The sequence below is a fragment of the Thunnus maccoyii genome, chromosome 13 (genome assembly GCF_910596095.1).
Source record: "Thunnus maccoyii chromosome 13, fThuMac1.1, whole genome shotgun sequence".
NCBI classification, from domain to species: domain Eukaryota; kingdom Metazoa; phylum Chordata; class Actinopteri; order Scombriformes; family Scombridae; genus Thunnus; species Thunnus maccoyii.
The window spans coordinates 26261779-26280460 of record NC_056545.1 but is presented as its reverse complement, the minus strand read 5'-3'; the positions used below and the strand labels follow the sequence as shown (position 1 = coordinate 26280460).

The 18682-nt window shown below is 40.5% G+C and overlaps 3 protein-coding genes across 3 annotated transcripts in view; 2 read left to right on the top strand and 1 right to left on the bottom strand.

The window, feature by feature from the left end:
* Positions 1 to 2747, top strand: part of ube2g1a (ubiquitin-conjugating enzyme E2G 1a (UBC7 homolog, yeast)) — a 6460-nt gene extending 3713 nt beyond the window's left edge. The window contains exons 4-6 of the mRNA XM_042431591.1: positions 36 to 214; positions 315 to 434; positions 1431 to 2747. Of these exons, the coding sequence (XP_042287525.1) occupies positions 36 to 214; positions 315 to 401 (266 nt within the window). The 3' untranslated portion in view covers positions 402 to 434; positions 1431 to 2747. The remainder of the gene's footprint in view (positions 1 to 35; positions 215 to 314; positions 435 to 1430) is intronic.
* The window catches only part of spns3 (spinster homolog 3 (Drosophila)), a 21897-nt gene extending 16715 nt beyond the window's left edge, over positions 1 to 5182 (bottom strand). The window contains exon 1 of the mRNA XM_042431588.1: positions 4992 to 5182. The gene's annotated coding sequence lies outside the window, so the exon portion shown is untranslated. The remainder of the gene's footprint in view (positions 1 to 4991) is intronic.
* On the top strand, positions 4289 to 18682 carry ankfy1 (ankyrin repeat and FYVE domain containing 1). The gene is made up of 25 exons (XM_042431586.1): positions 4289 to 4354; positions 6242 to 6449; positions 6723 to 6841; positions 7278 to 7413; positions 7553 to 7676; positions 8370 to 8519; positions 8677 to 8842; positions 9156 to 9360; positions 9478 to 9546; positions 9946 to 10148; positions 10255 to 10352; positions 10989 to 11190; positions 11349 to 11447; positions 11592 to 11745; positions 12241 to 12409; positions 13954 to 14072; positions 14402 to 14558; positions 14713 to 14913; positions 15024 to 15200; positions 15308 to 15455; positions 15940 to 16030; positions 16231 to 16355; positions 16467 to 16613; positions 16765 to 16855; positions 16965 to 18682. Exons 1-25 carry the CDS (start codon positions 4345 to 4347, stop codon positions 17095 to 17097), a joined length of 3501 nt encoding a protein of 1166 aa, XP_042287520.1. The 5' UTR covers positions 4289 to 4344; the 3' UTR covers positions 17098 to 18682.

Genomic DNA, 18682 nt, shown 5'->3' with positions numbered 1-18682 from the left:
ATTTTCTGCTTCATAAGTTATATTTTCTTTTCTAGTGGACAAGAATGGAGACGTATGTATTTCTATTTTGCACGAGCCTGGGGAGGACAAGTACGGCTATGAGAAACCAGAAGAGCGCTGGCTGCCTATCCACACAGTGGAAACCATCATGATAAGTGTTATCTCTATGCTGGCAGACCCAAATGGTGACTCGCCAGCCAATGTGGACGCTGCAGTGAGTTTACTTGCTCTTAAAGATTATTAGATATAGTGTTTGAGTAAAATGGATGTGTTTTTCTAAATTAATTGTCTTTACCTTTTTCCCCCCTCTGCAGAAAGAGTGGAGGGAGGACAGACACGGCGCATTCAAAAGGAAAGTCGCACGTTGTGTACGAAAAAGCCAAGAGACTGCGTTTGAGTGATATTTAGCAAGGATCTAGCTTCATGTTTTCAGGGCAAGTATTCTCAACTCTAACCCTTAAAGGTTAAAGGTGCAGTGTGTAGAATTTAGTGGCAACTAGCAGAACCAAGTTGGCAAAAATGGGATTTAATATTTATAAGTATGTTTTAATTAGTGTATAACAACCTGTAAATAAGAATCTTGTTTTTGTTGCCTTAGAATTAACCCTTTATATCTACATGGGGAGCAGGTCTTCCACGGAGCCTGCCATGTTGTGCTGCCATGTTTCTACAGTAGCCCAGAATGGACAAACCAAACACTGGCTCTAGAGAGGGCCTTTCGCATTTTTTGCAAGTTTTGCAGCCATCGTAGGTTCTCTCCCACAAGCTGGGAGGGGTATTCAGTTTGTTGCAATCTGCAATGTCACTGCTGGATGCCACTAATTCCTACACACTGCGCCTTTAAATCCAAGCTACTCTTTCACAACTAACTTAAATTGTGAAAAAATGTTTCATCAGGTAAATTTAAGTAAAAATGTCATCCAGTTCAGAAGTAAACGGTCTATGTTAATGTATTATTGAAATTTCTTCATTTCAACATTGTTCCACGTTAAACTTGAATCTGGCTCTTCTTCCATTCACTAGCACTAAAACTAAAATCCATCAAGAATACCATCAAGTTCAGTCAGCGCCTCTTTAACAATTTTTTAAATTTTACATAAGAAGCATAATTGTAAAAAGCAAATGGTGTTCACACCTTTTACTGTAGATTTGGTGGTGGCAACAGTTGAGGTAATCCCCCTACACTGTGTTCTCTGACCCAACAGTGTAACTCAACAAGGAATGTCAAACAGACTACTTTTAAAGTAACTTTGTGCATGAAAATCATAGCAACAGCTCTGCAGCCTGGTACACCAACTGGATGTGTGCTCAATCTGAAGTCTATTGTTAATTGTTTGTGCCTCTACTTGTAGACAATATGACTCTGTTGATTGGCCTTGTTGCTTTCTTACTAATTTTTTGTAAATGATTTGTTATGTGCTTTCTCACAGGTCTCCAATTGAAAATCAACATGGCACTGTTTCCTGCACTCTTCCACCCTGTTGCCAGGCTTGTCCTCCTTTTATTCTGGCAGGAACAGACTGGCTACTGTAGGCTGCAATAGAACATAACAGTGACTACCAAGGCTGACAGAAAACCGCCAAGCAAGTGCCAACTCAAAAATAACAAAAAGAAAAAAAAAACAGAAGATGATAAAACATTTTTCAAGTCTATGAACTGCTTCAACATTCAGGAAGATATTGTAAAGACATGTATATAGCACAGACTAAACCGGATAATATATAAGCTCCCTTTCCATCCATCAAGTCACTTAGACCAAATGAATAGCGCTGGTTCAGATAGATTTATTTTTGTCCATTTTCCCTTTCTCAACTCCAGCATGCATTTGTTCTCTTTAGATTGTTTGAACAGGAGGTCTTAAATAGAGAGAGAATTGTGATGCTGTTGGAGGAATGTCACTTGTGAAGAGCTTGATTGATTCAAGCGAGATGAATGATGTGACTGAAGGTTTTTTTTTTTCATGGAATACCACCGTATTAAAATACACAGCTGTTTCTCGTGGATTCTTTTAACACTTTCAGAACTCCACATCATATGTGTACCTGAATGATTTAGTTTTTCTTTTATCAATTATAAGTCTTACCATCCCGCTCAGTTGACTTAAGAAAGACAACATACCCATTGATTTTTGTGCATGCTAAATTTTGTTTATCTTTTTTCAAAAGTGCCTCCTAATAAAATGCTTGGCCACTTCACCCTGCATTGAACAAGTGTTGAAAATGTTGAAAAAAGATGCAGAAATTGTGTGTCACCCGTGTATGAATTTATTTAATAGCCAGTACACAGGGGATCTGTATAATTACGGCATTGGAAACAATTTGGTGTAGCAATAACTTCCCTAGTATGAAGTGTACACGTTAATTTTTGATATCCTGATACAATTTGAGGTCCTCTCCTCCAGTATTCTGTTATTTTAGCAGCCGTTTTTTTTTTTTTTTTCTTTGTCTGTGTTGTCCTCAGTAGGAATTGTTATGCATGCTTTATCTTACTTTTTTTGTTTTGGTTTGTTTTTTGCTGAATGTTTCTGGAATTTTTGTTTGCGAATGTTTGAGTGTTTGTGTGTACAGTATGTGTGCCCATTTTGTTTTGTTGCTCTTTCCCCTGATCCACAATCTCATGATTATTCTGCTCACTGAACTATTGCAGTTTTGCCTAATGTACAAAGACAAAATACTGATGTATATTTTTCATGTTATGAAACCTGTCACCTGTAGTGAGTTCTTCTAAAATATGACTTTTTTTCAATATTTACTTGTGTATTTCATTCAGGTGTGTTTTGGATACAACATGAATTACATCTTGCTCATGACAAAGACAACAGAAACCTCTTATGTACACAGAGCATTTTCATTGCACTAACAATATCCATTTTTAGAATGGCATTTTTTAGATCTGGTTTTCTTTCACAGTACTTCAAAAGTCAAACATATCCTCTAAATATTGCAGATATTTAGACAGATGTCATAAATCATATATTTTGGTATGCTATTCTTTACATTAATCATTTATTATGGATCGAGGGGATTGTGCCTCTTTTTCTGCTCATCTTTTATGAACTCTGTTAGTCAGTAGTTGTTTTTATCCACAGATTTTTCTTCCTTTTGGGTTACAGTCACTAAATGAATCCAGTGTGGTTGATTACAAGGCTCACAGCCAAATATTTGAATCATCAGAGCTAACAATAACTTACCTGTATACAAAATATGCTTTTAGGCATGGTTCACTGGCACCTGTAAGTGTGTAAACAGTTTCTCTTGTTCAGTCTTGCCTCTCCACAAATACATTGCAGTCAACTAGCTTTAGAAATGTGATTATCACACAAACTGTGAGTCCCACATGATTTTTCTGTCTTATTTCATTCACTATCTTTGGCCAAATACAATATACTTAGTGCTCTGAAAGTAATGCAAAGTGAGCGTCAGCTATGTCTGTCTGATCATTGCACAACAAACAACAGCAGTCCTATTTCCACCATACAGTACTTTGATAAATGTATGTATTGATTTGAGAGCTTAATTGTTATAGACCACAAACTCCTACATACTCCAGGGGATTTTAATAGGATGTGCCACTAGCCTTAAATGAGGCAATCTTTACATTTATCGCTATTGTAGCATTATGGTGAGCAAAATCAAGTGTTTGTGACAAAATGTAAAACCAACACAGCTCTTAATATGTTGATTTAGCTTGTGGTTGACATGTCTGTAGTTATCACTGATTATACAACAGCTTCCTGCCCATCATTTGCCATTTCACCACTTTGATACTAAACCCTCCAAACATGTTTTTTTAATAACAAAAGTTAGGTGAGCAAATGTATATATGGACTTCAGTCGAATCCACCATGTACTGTGGAGTCCACTGTTATCAGTATGACTTCTCATGTGAGTGATAGGACTTTAGCAGGAGCACCTGAGGGCAACATACCTTTGACAGGCGCTCACCAATCTGGATTTACATACTGCCTTTTTTAAACTCGTCATTGGAGATAATCCTCCGTATTTTCATGCTCACAATCAAATCACAAGAAGCTGTAAAATTGTCATCGACCTGCATTTGTGGCAGAGAAAATCCATGTAGTTAACACATTTTAGTTTTCAGTATGGAAAAAGATCCACTTTGGAGCTGGTATTAACCTTTTGTTAATTAAAAGACATGCCTCAAATTATACTTAAATTATATCGTTAATTCACTGCAGGAATGATAATGGTCATCATGTGACATGGATAATGGTCAATGAACGTGTTTTTGAGAAGCACATGAACGCAGCACCACTGCCTCCTCTCCACCTTCTCGTCATATCGCGATAGAGACCGTCAGGCCACGGAGCTAACGCTGAGCAACATGGCGGAAGGTATGAGATAGATTTTTTTTACTATTTGGTACACTACCTTTTCTCTTCGTATGCTTGTTGATCTATCGGGCTGAATCAACTAGTGTCCTGGCAGTTTAATGAACCGTACGTTGTCTGTGGTTGAAAATACGAAGCACTGCGACAGTCGTCCTGTCTCAGTGACCAACCTCTGTCGTTAGCTCTCGTTGATGTTGCTAGCTGAATTTTACAGCTTCGACTTAGCCGAACCGGCCAAGAGATGTTGGTGGCTTGGACTGCGGAGAATCATTTTTTATTTAGGCAGGTTGCTAGTTTACTACTTAATAAAAAATAAATCCTATATTAACTTACATAATGTTCAAATTATCTCGGCTAGCGGCAATGTTTAGCTAAACGTAACGGATCGCATCACATTGTCAACAGTAGAGTTTCAATTAGAGTGAACGCTAACTGTCGCTGTGTTGCTCATGAAGACATGCTTTGTAAACACAATTAGATGTCTGCTCCGTTAATTATAAGGTAAACAACGGGACAGGGAAGGTGTCACTCCCTGTCAGGTATCATCTGCACCACCTGGTAGAAGTGCCACGGCCAAGGGCACCACCCAGACAGAAGGGAATGTCTGCTGTGTGTTCCTCCTTAAGGGAAATCTACTTACCAATTTGAATCCAGAGAACAAACACTCCAATCTGTGCTCGTTAGTGTTGCGTATGGAGCTGCTCTGTTGCTACTGACTAGGAAAACAGTAATTTGGACATGTTAAATGATTGTTTGAACCTTCACTTAAATGAATTAACAGTACATGAAGAAGAAAAGACATTTGTTTTTCTGTAAAAATATCCTTGCGGTTCCAGAATTATCTTGTCATAAGTTTCATCGTATTTTCATTGTTTTTTATTTTTAAACATTGGCTTGTTGCTCTACAAAAGTCTGGAAGAGTGTATCATGTTCACAAGTCCTGACAAAATAGACCACATTAATACGTGCATTGTTTGTTGTATATAAGGCTGTCTTAAGAGGAACTATTCAAAGCTTGAGTTAAATATTTGCTTAGCAGATGCATTCGGGATGCCTGCTAAATTCTGCTAAATGAAGATGGATAGTATAAGAATTTGTCCAGTGGCTGGTCAGTTGGTCCTAAGCTGCTGCTCCAGCATTTCGCCCTTCCTGCGTTGAGCTGATCAGGTGGTTTGTAGAAACACCCCCCTTCTGTTCCTCATGACCAGTAGCTGTGCCAGTAACGGTTTACGAGGGAGGACAAAGTAACGTGCCGTCTCAGCATTCTTTCTTCACTAAAACTTTACTGGTTTTAAAGGAAGGAAGTGGGCCTCAGTGAAACTCCATGGACTCATGGCTGAGACATGAATCTGTGTTGTAACACGAAAATTTGGAGGAAAAAAAAAGTGTATTGCACTTAGAGGAATAAGAGACGTTTGTCCAGACAAAACTACCCTCCTTAGATTCTGCCATAGTTCATATTTAAAATTCGTAAATTTGCTTCTTGTATGCCTTACTCAGGGAATGCTGAAAATCAACATTTTCTCTGCAACTTCAGTGATAAGGAAAGTGCTTCTAACAAGAAATAAGCCAGTTATGAAAACATAATGGCTCAAGTCACATTTAGCAAATCCAGTTCACAAGTTCACACTGTATTGCTGTGTCATCACTGACATAAGAATCATCTTAAAACGACTGTGATGTTTTTGTAAAGATACATTTTTGGGGAAAAAAAATTGTGTATTATAAATCCTAAATACTAGCTGCTTCATATTGGCACCATTGAACTTTGGAGCATCCCTTTTACTTTCAGAGGAAAGGTGCTTCAGAGAGTCCATTTCTAACCTACTTTTGGTAATTGTGTATCTTGTTTTGCCCTCTGTCTGTCTCCTTTACCTTGATGTGGGACAGAGGAGGTGGCCAAGCTGCAGAAGCACCTGGCCCTGCTCAGGCAGGAGTATGTGAAGATGCAGCAGAAGCTGGCCGACACAGAGAGGCGCTGTGCCGTGCTTGCTGCTCAGGCCTCTGGCCAGGGCTCCAACAGCCCTGCAGCTGCAGACACCTTCATTAGCCGTCTGCTGGACATCGTGGCCGAACTCTATCAGCAGGAACAGTACAGGTGAGGATGATGGTTGCTGGAATGGATGGGTACACATTTTGTTTGAGATTTTGCAGGTCCACCAGTCCCGCAAATGTTATTTTGTAGTTTTGTGTCTGCTCTGGTGTGCGTTGGTGATAGAGCCACTCTATGTTGCCACATTTGTTGAGTGTGGCAACAGAGAATGTTTGAAAAGTTCAGTTACAGATGTTCTTTATGTCTAGTTTCGTCATTTTTGAAGACCTATAATATTTATAACATGGTTTCTCAGTGATGAACATGTTTGTTTTGCAGTGATCTGAATGTGAATGTCGCAGGCGAGAAGCTCCGTGCCCATAAGTTTGTGTTGGCTGCTCGTAGTGATGTCTGGAGTCTGGCCAACCTGGCCTCCACCTCTGAACTGGACCTATCTGGTGAGCAACCCTGGTGTGACATCACTGTGTTGATGTAGTAGCTTGAATCATAATGAAAATCCACTCATTATTTACTCACCCCTCTGCCAGTCATCATACTTAAGGGTTAATAGATGACGACTGAATATTTATTTTGGAGTGAATTATGCAGACTGTCAAAGTCCAACACTGGACAGAGTTTTGGCCTTCATGCAGATTTTCCAGTAAGCTAATCAGTAAGGTTTGTGTGAGTGAATGACTGCCCGAGAAATATGAATGTAGCTATAAACAAGTGTTTTTATAGAGGGTATTCTAGTTTTTCTAGATTGAGGAGTAAATGGATGTCATTTTCTTTGTCATCTTTTAAGTTCATTGTTTGAGATTGAAAATATCAATTTATCCTCAGAAATCCATCAGGTTTGTAAATTCCTGATTGTCTGATATGATGCATTTCCAGATTGCAAACCTGAGGTTGCTACAGCGATGTTGCGCTGGGCATACACTGATGAGTTGGAACTTAGTCAGGATGATGCCTTTCTTATCGACTTGATGAAGCTGGCCAACCGCTTCCAGCTTCAGCTGCTCAGAGAGAGGTCAGCACAAGTCATATACATACTGAGTTTTACTTTGCAGGCTACTCTTATGCTTTAACTGTTGCTAGTGATCACATTTTATAGTGCAACATATGTGTCATAACGGCCTGAAAATACATTTGTTTCTCCTCTGGGGCAGGTGTGAAAAAGGCGTAATGTCCTCGGTGAATGTCAGGAATTGCATTCGCTTCTACCAGACAGCTGAGGAGCTAAATGCTACCACCCTGATGAACTACTGTGGGGAGATCATAGCCAGTCACTGGGTGGGTACCTTCAGACAGCGATTGTAACATGGCCAACTAGGCGACTCAGAGGGGGTGTATCGGCATACGTGTGTAGGATGGATGAACAGCTGAGATTTGTTTCCAGTGATGTACTCGCAGAGCTGCTGGCATGGAAAGTGATGCGTCACCAAACCATATCAGTTTTCTGTCTGCTACCAGCTGTCTGGATAATTTGATCATCTATATACCTAACTGTTTTCATCAAAATCTCTTTGTTTCAGAAGTATGCCACCTTAGAATCCACCAACCACTTTTAACCTTACCTTGTATTTCTCTGTGGGTTAATCTCCTCACATTTACTCCCTTTTTGTCACATCAGAAATGTGCTGTCTCACAAGTGTGTATCGTCTCATCATTTATGATACAATAAATCCAGAGAGGCCACAACTCGGCAGTTGTCAAGGTTATCTCTTTACGACTTGGGTGTACAAAATAGTTGTTAACTGTCACTAGCTTTTCACACCTCGGTCTCCTTTTTTTCTGCTGTTCTCATGCTCTGATAACTGCTTTTCATGAAAGAGAGAAATTCTCCGGCTTGTCTGTTATAAATACAGCATTATGTCGAGTTTTCTATTTTTAGAAAACGGGTGACACTTATTTATTGTTTTTTTGTTCCAGTTCTGATATTTTACACTGACACTGTGGTGTGATTCATTGACCGTCTTTTATTAGGATGATCTGAGGAAAGAAGACTTCAGCACCATGAGTGCCCAACTTCTGTACAAGATGATCAAGTCTAAAACAGAGTATCCTCTCCACAAAGCCATCAAAGTCGAACGAGAAGATGTGGTCTTTCTCTATCTCATCGAGATGGACTCGCAGGTCAGTTACCCACAGATACCCTTTTATTAACCGCTTACTAATTAATGTGTCTTTTTCATTTGTTACAATGTAACCAGTAGGGTAGAATAAACGTTTCTCATTACGCTATAAACAGGTTTTACATGTTGTTTTTGACGTTGTTACCTCTTGGTTTTAGTTGCCTGCAAAGCTGAATGAACTGGACAACAACGGTGATCTGGCACTAGACCTGGCACTGTCTCGAAAATTGGAAAGTATTGCCACCACTCTGGTTAACAACAAAGCTGATGTGGATATGGTGGACCAGAGCGGCTGGAGCCTTCTGCATAAGGCCATCCAAAGAGGTGGGCAGTCACTACTTTAGTAATACTCATCCATGTGTGTTTCTTGTTTCTTGTGGGTTTCCAAAAATATACTTGTGGCTTAGTTGTCGAGAGTTTTCACTTAGAAATATATCAGCCAAGATACCAACTTCAACAAATCATTCAACAACCATTTTATGTGAAATATAACTTTACCCATTTTCAAGGTTTTGTCTTGTACAGACTTGGCTGCTGTGTTCATAATACATTTTTCAAGTTAATACATGAAAACAGCAAAACCATTGGATGAAATTTCTCTCTTAATTACTGTTGACTTTTCTTCCTCTTCTTCCAGGTGATGAATTTGCCTCCATCTTCCTGATTCGCCACTCAGCTCAGGTGAACGCGGCGACAGTGGGGGCGGTGGAAACCCCACTTCACCTGGTCTGTTCTTTTAGCCCCAAGAAACACTCAGTGGAAGTGATGAGCGGTATGGCACGAATCGCAGAGGCTCTGCTCAAGACCGGAGCCAACCCCAACATGCAAAACAGCAAGGGCAGGTAGGTCATGTAACTCTTTGGTTTATGAACTTTATATGATTGCAAAGGTGGCCAACCACAGTGTAAGCATATGAAGGGGCTTGATATGATCTATGATATGCTTTGTCTTTGTTTTAGAACTCCACTGCATGAAGCTGTGGCTTCAGGGAATGAGCCAGTGTTCAACCAGCTACTACAGTGCAAACAGTGAGTTTTTTTTTTCAGCCTTCAAATGGAATTAGTGAGTTTATTTTTGAAATGGAAAGTCACACACAGCGTGCCTGGTGTTCAATTAGTTGAAGTCATGAGATCACCATAGCTAGTAAATTGTCTAAAATGCACAATGTGTGATTCCTTCTTATTTCCTTTTAATTTTTTTGTTTTTCTATGCAATACTGACAAATGTAACCTACTGTCATAGGCTCTGTCATTTTTAAGATCACCAGTAAACAGAGTTTGTGAATTAGAGCCATCATCAGAAAATTTTGATTTCAAAATTTCTCATGAACACAACATTGTTTGAAGGCACCAATATTTCAGAACACATAATGTGACCCTGGTAAAACTCTAAAGATAATCCTGCGTGTAATCTGTCCATCTTGTTAGGCTTGACCTTGAACTGAAGGACCATGAGGGCAGCACAGCTCTGTGGTTGGCCCTGCAGTATATCACTGTGTCTTCAGACACCTCAGTAAACCCATTTGAGGATGATGCACCGGTGGTGAACGGCACTTCGTTTGATGAGAATAGCTTTGCAGCCCAGCTTATCCAGAGAGGAAGCAACCCTGACGCACCTGACACCACCACAGGTACTGTGTATTAACCTCACCTTGCACTTTCTGAATGGAACAGTGTGTTTGCCTTTTTTTAATATAATTTTTAATCTTCATCACCATTCATTTTTATCCCCTGTAGAAAACTGCCTCATGCAGAGAGCAGCACGGGCAGGCAATGAGGCAGCTGCTCTGTTCCTAGCCACTCATGGGGCAAAGGTCAACCATGTCAACAAATGGGTATGTATGAACGTTACATAACACATGATATAGGTTTGATGAATATCTCACAGGTAATATTTGTACTAGTCACCTGTCGTTGATGGGCAGAAGGGTGGCTTAGTGATGTGGGAGATGTCAATTTCATACTGAAAAAATAACATTCACCTAAAACAATAATAGTATGTATGGGTATCCAGTGGACCAGTCAGTAATATGAGGCTTCTTCCTTCCGAATAAAAACAGACCAGGTGGTATGTCCTTTAACAGCTTGAAAAATAACACTGATTGGCCTGAGGACACTGCAATTAAAGTCAGGATTTTTAAGGTCAGAGCACAGTGATAAAATGCATCAACCTTTCTGAGTTTTATCAAAATTAGGCCAGCTGGAGAAAATGACAAATGCAGCTTTGTTCTCATCCTCTCATTTTATTCATGGGTAAAAGGAGAAGAAAAATAACAATATATTTCTCGTGTCAATGAGGATAGCTGATTATAGACATCAGTTACATGCAGTGGAATGCAGTCTTATATTGGCATTAGTCTGTCTGAATTTTGATATCTGCCTTAAAAGAAAGTAGCTTAACTTAAATCTTAAGATGAAATTTTTATTTGTTACAAATAAAAAATATTATTCATCCCTTTACCTTCCTCCAGGGTGAGAGCCCGCTTCATACAGCATGTCGCTGTGGCCTGGCGAGCCTGACAGCAGAGCTGCTCCAGCAGGGGGCCAACCCCAACCTGCAGACCCAGAAGGCTCTGTCTGACGACACCCTTGATGTGGCTTTGCAGACCCCCCTTCACATGGCTATTGCTCACAACCACCCAGACGTGGTCTCTGTCATCCTTGAGCAAAAAGGTCAGCACATGTTTTATACATTTGAATGCTTGTGACTAAATAGCAAACAAATGTCAGGTATGTTAAGTGATGTCTGCTTGTCCTCACTACACGTTTTCTCTGTCCTCGAACGTCCTGAAATGGATCCACTGACATCTTTCTTGTTGACCCTATTGCAGCCAATGCACTTCATGCCACCAACAACTTCCAGATCATTCCAGACTTCAGCCTCAAAGACTCCGTGGACCAGACAGTGCTGGGCTTGGCCCTCTGGACAGGTACACAGCAATACATCTCCATGGAGAAGATGTAATACAGTTGATTTTGCATTATCAAAATGTTATTGGAGGGCATATCCTTGTTGCTAGTTTGCATGTTGATCTTTGTAAGTGATGTTTACACGTTCAATCTGTTCCTGTCAGGTATGCACACCATAGCAGCTCAGCTGCTGGGCTCAGGGGCTTCTATCAATGACACTATGTCCAATGGACAAACTCTGCTTCACATGGCTATCCAAAGACAGGACAGCAAGAGTGCCCTCTTCCTTCTTGAGCATCAGGCAGACATCAATGTCAGGTAACGCCTTGGTTATACTGCAGTTGTAAAGCATTTAGTGCAGCTATGGAGTGTTTTTTGTTTGTTTTTGTCACTCTATGCCTTTATTAGTCAACAGACGGTAGAGAGATGACAGGAAATGAGAGGGGAGAGAGATGGGGAATGACATGCAACAAAAGTCCCTAGCCAGACACAAATTGACACAGACACAAAGTTATTGCTGCTCAAGCTTGGTGCCTTGTGCCCCTATCTTCTGTTATGTGAACCAGATTCAGTTACACTGTAATGGAAACACAAAACTGCTGCACTGGATTGGTGCATGAGTAATGTGTAGTTACTTTTGAGGACATTCATTGTGTCTGATAATGTTACAATTAGGGCCCTTTCCTGTGATGTAATCTAGGGCATGATTTTATACAACCTGTCAGAATCCACAATGACTGATACATGGAAAATATATATTGATTTAGTACTGATTCTGTATCTTATGTCTGCATTTTTTTCCTCCACTACCAGGACCCAGGAGGGACAAACAGCACTACAGTTGGCCATCAGTAACCAGCTGCCACTGGTGGTGGATGCCATTTGCACACGAGGAGCTGATATGTCTGTGGTGGATGACAAAGGAGACCCTCCTTTGTGGCTGGCTCTGGAGAATGGCCTGGAAGATATTGCATCCACGCTGGTAAGACAAATGAGTTCATAGTACATCCTAGTTTCTAATTGCTTTATTGCCAGTTGTAAACTTGCATGAAACTGTACTAAAGATGAAATAAAACCTTAATGAGATGTCAGCTCAGAGGTAGATGCATGTGGTTATCTTGGAATGGAATCATCTGCAAATCAAAGTGCTTTTATATTGAGTACTTTTATTAAGTCGAAAGGGAAATAGCAGTGTTAAAATGATATTTGTAAGGAATTTTAATGACAGGAATACTTTATCCAAACAGGAAAAATGAAATACTTACCCTTGAATTAATTTAAACATTAGTGGTGTTTTATATTTCCGTAGAACATCTAATATTTTGCACAGCTTCACGGCAGCCTCCTCTGATGAGATAGAGAAAGGGAGCGAAAACAAAGTTATTGTATATACCAGACGGCTGCATAAAACCCAAAAGACATTTATTCACACCAGTAGCACTTACTCTGCTCTATAGCCTTGTTATAAACTGTGTATATGTATTAAAGGGTAACTACACACCCAAATTCTGCTAGCTTTCTCCATCCCACCATATTTAAAAAATGCAGCAGAGTACTACACAGGACAACTGTAGGGGGCGTAGCCTCATAGCTACATAGCGTGTGATGTGAGAGAAAAGGATACACCGGCCAGAGTTACTTACCAACAATGTGACAGACTGATGATCGCTGCTCAATGTAGCATGAATAGCAATGTAGAGCTGGTAGTCGGAGCTAACCATCCATGAGTGGCTGCTGTCAGACTCTCCGTGTCCGCGCTGGAAACACAGAGAGTCCGTTGGAGCTTTGACAGTCACTAGAAACACATTCATGGCCCTTTGAATGTTTGAAAGTTTCTGTGCGGTACCATACCTGTGTTGTAGCTGAGCTAGCGGCTCAGAGAGGCTGACAGGCTCTCCGGTGTCTCTGTGGGGGAATGTCAGTACGTAGCCGTAGCCCTGCTGTTTCTCATGTTAATGTTACTGTCGTCATCCCTGAGTATCTTGAAAATTCTCTGAATATAGCACAGTTCATTGTCGGCAGGCCCAGTTTACTTCCACAGAAAAGGAATACATCTTTTGGTGATTTGCATAACCATGGTTCTCTGAGTAGCACGACGTGTTACTTGTCTCTAACAAGATCAGACTTGCTAACGCTGCTAGCAGCTCTGTGTAAGAGGCATGAACTGAGGCTACAGTTAGCCGCTGGTCTGATATTTATACTGTTATACATTACAGCATTATTTTGAGGTTTCTATCTTTAGAAAGTGGGTGACACTTGCTTGTTGTTTTTTGGAACTGAATTTTCAAATCCAGGCAGACAGAAATAAGCTCATTTTGAGCAGAAAAATATACACAAAATGTCACAATAAATCACCTGTAATAACATCATATGCCAACATAGACCTATGTGATTATGTGTATAGTGTTTTGTTTTTTTTTGTTTTTTTTTAAAAATTGGTGTGTGGTTACTCTTTAAAGATTTCTTCCAGGGGAAACAATCATATTTTCTTGCATTTTGACTGTGACTCCTGTTTGTCCCCTCTAGGTCCGCCATGGCTGTGATGCAACTTGTTGGAGCACCGGCCCGTCTGGCTGCCAGCAGACCCTCCTGCACAGAGCTGTTGATGAAAATAATGAGGTCTCTGCCTGCTTCCTCATCCGCAGGTGTGTCAGTTCTCTATACCATTAGGTTTTAATACTTAATCCCAGCCTTGGATACACACATTTTCCTAAACTGTCAACCTTTTGCATATGGGCATACTCATAAAACAACACATATGTCAATGATGTCAGATAAAAAATTCAACAGAACAGTTGCTAAACAAATGTTCATGTGTTTGTTGTAAATTTCAACAGTGCGATCGGTTACCAGATTTTGAACTGTTTCATAACATGCTTGGTATGCTGTCTGTCAACAATGATTGTAGACATATATTAGTGAAGATCTTTCAATAGCTGTCTTAACTTTCTCTCTGTGCCTCATGTCTGTATAGTGGTTGTGATGTGAACAGCCCCAGGCAGCCAGGCCCCAACGGGGAGGGAGACGAAGAAGCCCGAGATGGACAAACACCCCTCCACCTGGCAAGCAGCTGGGGATTGGAGGATGTGGTGCAGTGCCTTCTGGAGTTTGGAGCCAATGTTAATACACAAGTCAGTCCCATCAGAGCAATGGCTCAACTTTTGTCTGATCCTCCTTGCGCATTTCTTCCTGTCACTGAAGCTTACATCTAATGAGAGATTGCTGAATGAGTTGTAATGTGTTGCATTTTAACACTTTTTCACTGTGTCTGTCACTTTCTGTCAGGATGCAGAGGGCAGAGCTCCCATCCATGCTGCCATTAGCAATCAGCACAATGTCATTATACAGCTCCTCATTTCCCATCCGGACATTCGTCTTAACATCCGTGACCGTCAAGGAATGACACCCTTCGCCTGTGCCATGACGCACAAGAACAATAAAGCAGCGGAGGCTATCCTAAAGAGGGAGCCAGGTGCTGCTGAGCAGGTAACACTGACAGGAATGTACCAGTTTGTCTTCATCTCCAGTGTCATTGTGGCAGGATGGACTGCCACAGCATGAATCTCTCCTGACATCAAACTTCTTTTTCCATCTAGGTTGACAACAAAGGGCGCAATTTTCTCCACGTGGCTGTGCAAAATTCGGATATTGAAAGTGTCTTGTTCCTCATCAGTGTCCAAGCTAATGTTAACTCCAGGGTTCAGGATGCAGCCAAACTCACCCCTCTCCACCTGGCTGTCCAGGCTGGGTCTGAGATCATTGTCCGCAACCTGGTAACCTAACATTTTCCTCATTCTCTGAATTTACTATTCCGGCCAGTTTGTTATTGAAAGAGCAGTGCAGTTGATAATGTTGTTATTTTGTATTTTTCTGTCTCCAGCTGCTTGCCGGAGCCAAAGTCAATGAGCTCACCAAACACAGACAGACAGCCCTACATTTGGCTGCCCAGCAGGACCTGGCCACTATTTGTTCTGTTTTGATAGAGAATGGAGTAGACTTTGCTGCTGAGGATGAGAACGGCAATAATGGTACCATTAATCATTTATTTAATGTTGGTTACATTTTTAAAATGTGTCATCAGTGACCAGGAGAAGTGAAACTGGTGTCTATCACATTTTGGAGCAGTGACTCAACAAGGGACCTAGTGTTGTGTTAGTGTTGCAGTGTTATAGCTGACTGTGCAAACATAAGTGCTGTGCCCAACTGTTGATGTTTCATTTACACCAGAGGTGTCCAGCTGTATTAATAACATGGTTATTGTAATTTGACTAGAATGTTCCTCAAGATAATGCGTTTTTTTTTTTTTTTTTCAGTTTTCGTTTTACACAAGATGAGTTGAGATTACAATCGAGTTGTCACAACCGGCTTGTCTGTAGATGTTGCTTTGTTCAGAGGAGTCATTGCTTTTAATTTCTTTATAGTTGATTGTTTATTATTACCCCACCACCACCACGTTCCATCATCCCTGTGAAAAACATTTTATTCGTTTCTCTATTCTTGTTTTCTCCCCAGCTCTGCACCTGGCTGTGATGCAGGGCCGCCTTAACAATGTCAGAACCCTTCTCACAGAGTCCAACATTGATGCTGAGGCCTTCAATCTCAGGTAAACTCTGTTTCTTCACGGTCCTTGAGATCAAAAAGACTTTAATGATACCTCTGGGAAATTAGGTCAGCACAGCAACAACATCAACATTATCGAATGCAGAAAAATAGAATATTAATAATGCGGAAGCTTTTTAAATAACCGTCTGTAGACTAGTATCAACATGCCAGTCTCTTTTTCATATAATTATGTCTTTTTAGGGGTCAGTCACCAATGCACGTATTAGGCCATTATGGGAAAGAGAACGCCGCTGCCATTTTTGAGTTGTTCCTGGAGTGTATGCCTGAATATCCTCTGGACAAACCAGATAATGAAGGGAACACAGGTAATGTAGCTTGCCTCTTTATTACTGCAGATAACAGCGTACATATGACATACAAATTCTTACAGTACACTTGTTGTGGAATGACTGTGACCTGTTTGTGTTTTATTGCAGTTCTGCTCCTGGCCTACATGAAAGGAAACGCAAACCTGTGCCGTGCCATTGTGAGGGCTGGGGCTAGACTAGGCATCAATAATAATCAGGGCATTAACATTTTCAACTACCAAGTTGCAACTAAACAGTTGCTCTTCCGCCTTCTAGGTAAGTTTTCACTCTTCATTGTCTGTGAAGTGTTCACCATATATTAAACCGACAGCCCCCCATTAAATGATATGCTACAATGTATTTGGCTGCCATAGTGATGTATGGGTCAATAACTAGGTAATTAGGGATTTTTTTTGCATTTGTTTAGATATGCTGTCCAAAGAGCCCCCTTGGTGTGATGGGTCCAACTGCTACGAATGTGTTGCCAAGTTTGGTGTTACAACACGGAAACATCACTGGTGAGTAGTGTGGCTTTTTTATATATATGTTTTTATTAATTTCACTTAGTTTGCATTTTTTGTTAAACTGTGTGATTAATCTTGTCTCCTCCTCGACTCTTCACTTCAGCCGCCACTGTGGGCGCCTGTTGTGCCACAAGTGCTCTATAAAGGAGATACCCATCATCAAGTTTGACTTGAACAAGCCGGTGAGGGTGTGTGACATCTGCTTTGATGTACTAACTCTGGGTGGGGTGTCGTAATGCAGTGGCCTGGATATCCTCCATCCTCTGATGCTGGCCATGCCAGGCCCAACTTGGCACAGTTATTCAGGCACACCAGGAGAAGGGGCATCAGTAGCAGGACATACGAACGAGAGATTTCCCGACAGTTATGGACCATTTATACTATTCCAGTGAAAAACTATTAATGTTCTAGAGGGACGTTCCAAATAGAAAGTGAAACATTGTCTTTTTGTTTCTGTTTTGATCAAAGTATCTTGAAGTGGATAGAAGCAGCTCTCCAGCTTGGTGACGGCCGGACTGAGTTGTAAATCAATTTCCCAAGCTCAGTGTTTGTAATGATTAGCTCTTAATATCAGAAGCAGGTAGCTGCTGTATACAGTCATTTCAAATCAATTATACACATTGGAATTATCAAATCACCTTTTGGAGGGGTTTTCCTGTTCTTTGTTGGGATATTTCACCATCAGCAGCCTTCAAGCTATGTGACCTGCCCAAAGACAAAAATTCAATACTACAAAATGAATACCTGTATTCATAGAAGAGGCTGCTGCCAACCAAGGGCAGAGTAACTGTAAATCACCCCTGGATCACAAGATCTGCAAGGACAGAGCTGTCAGCATGTTCTCTGTAATATTTCATCTTTCACTCTTCTGTCATCCATATTCTGTACTGACTGGATAAAGTGGGACAGACCAGGAGGATTTAAAGGGAAAAGAACTCAATGTACTTTTTAAATGAACATCATTTCCTAATGAGAGCTAATCCATTTAGTTAGATTCAGAATTATAACATTGACACTGTATTACTTCACTGTTAGAGGTGAAAATGGCACAACCGTACAAAGAAATTCTTTATGAAAAGGAGTTTTTCCTCTACAATTGGTACATACTTTATGTATCATTTGTAGGCAGCAGCTGTATGAAATTGAAACGCTCGCTTTTTAACATGGCAAGTTTGGACAATATGACCTGAGAAAGCATATTCTATTACAAGAGGAATAAAAGATAAAAAATCCCACATCATCCTCCTCAGTTACAGAAATGCCTATTATGCCTATGCATGTCATTTAATTTGTAGCCTTTACGTGTCATTGTCATAATCATGAATCATATTTTAAAATCAGTCACCAAATGAGTACATTCCATTTTATGACCTGCCATGAGCTCCTCGCAGGAAGTTGTGATCATAGACCCCACGATGTTGCCTCAAGTCAAGTTGTTCTCTTGACCCATCACATTTAACGCTTCTTGATTTCTAAGCCTAACAGGTGCACTTTATCAAGATCACATGACATTTCCGATCATTTTGGGAGAATGTGGAGGAGAGGGATGGCCAGGTAATGGGGCCTCTTTAAGTATTGTTAAATTGTACAGATAAATGTGTGATATTTTTGACCACTACAACTGTTTTGTACTTTAATGCAGTTTGTGCTTGTCATTGTGACAAACCTAAATCTTGCCTCTGTTAATCTTTTATGCACATTGTTTAATCTTTTATGCACATTGTATTGTATCTGTATGCTCAGATATCTAGCCTGTCTCTTCCTGGTGTATCCTTTTAGAGAAAGGGAGGACAACTTTACATAAAGGTCATCAAAAAACAA

What these genes read in the sequence shown, in the direction of transcription:
- ankfy1 (XM_042431586.1), top strand. An exon ending in CTTCAGCTGCTCAGAGAGAG is followed by an intron (nt 7,414 to 7,552) that starts GTCAGCACAAGT and finishes CCTCTGGGGCAG; the next exon opens with GTGTGAAAAAGGCGTAATGT. An exon ending in GTTGCTCTTCCGCCTTCTAG is followed by an intron (nt 16,614 to 16,764) that starts GTAAGTTTTCAC and finishes GCATTTGTTTAG; the next exon opens with ATATGCTGTCCAAAGAGCCC.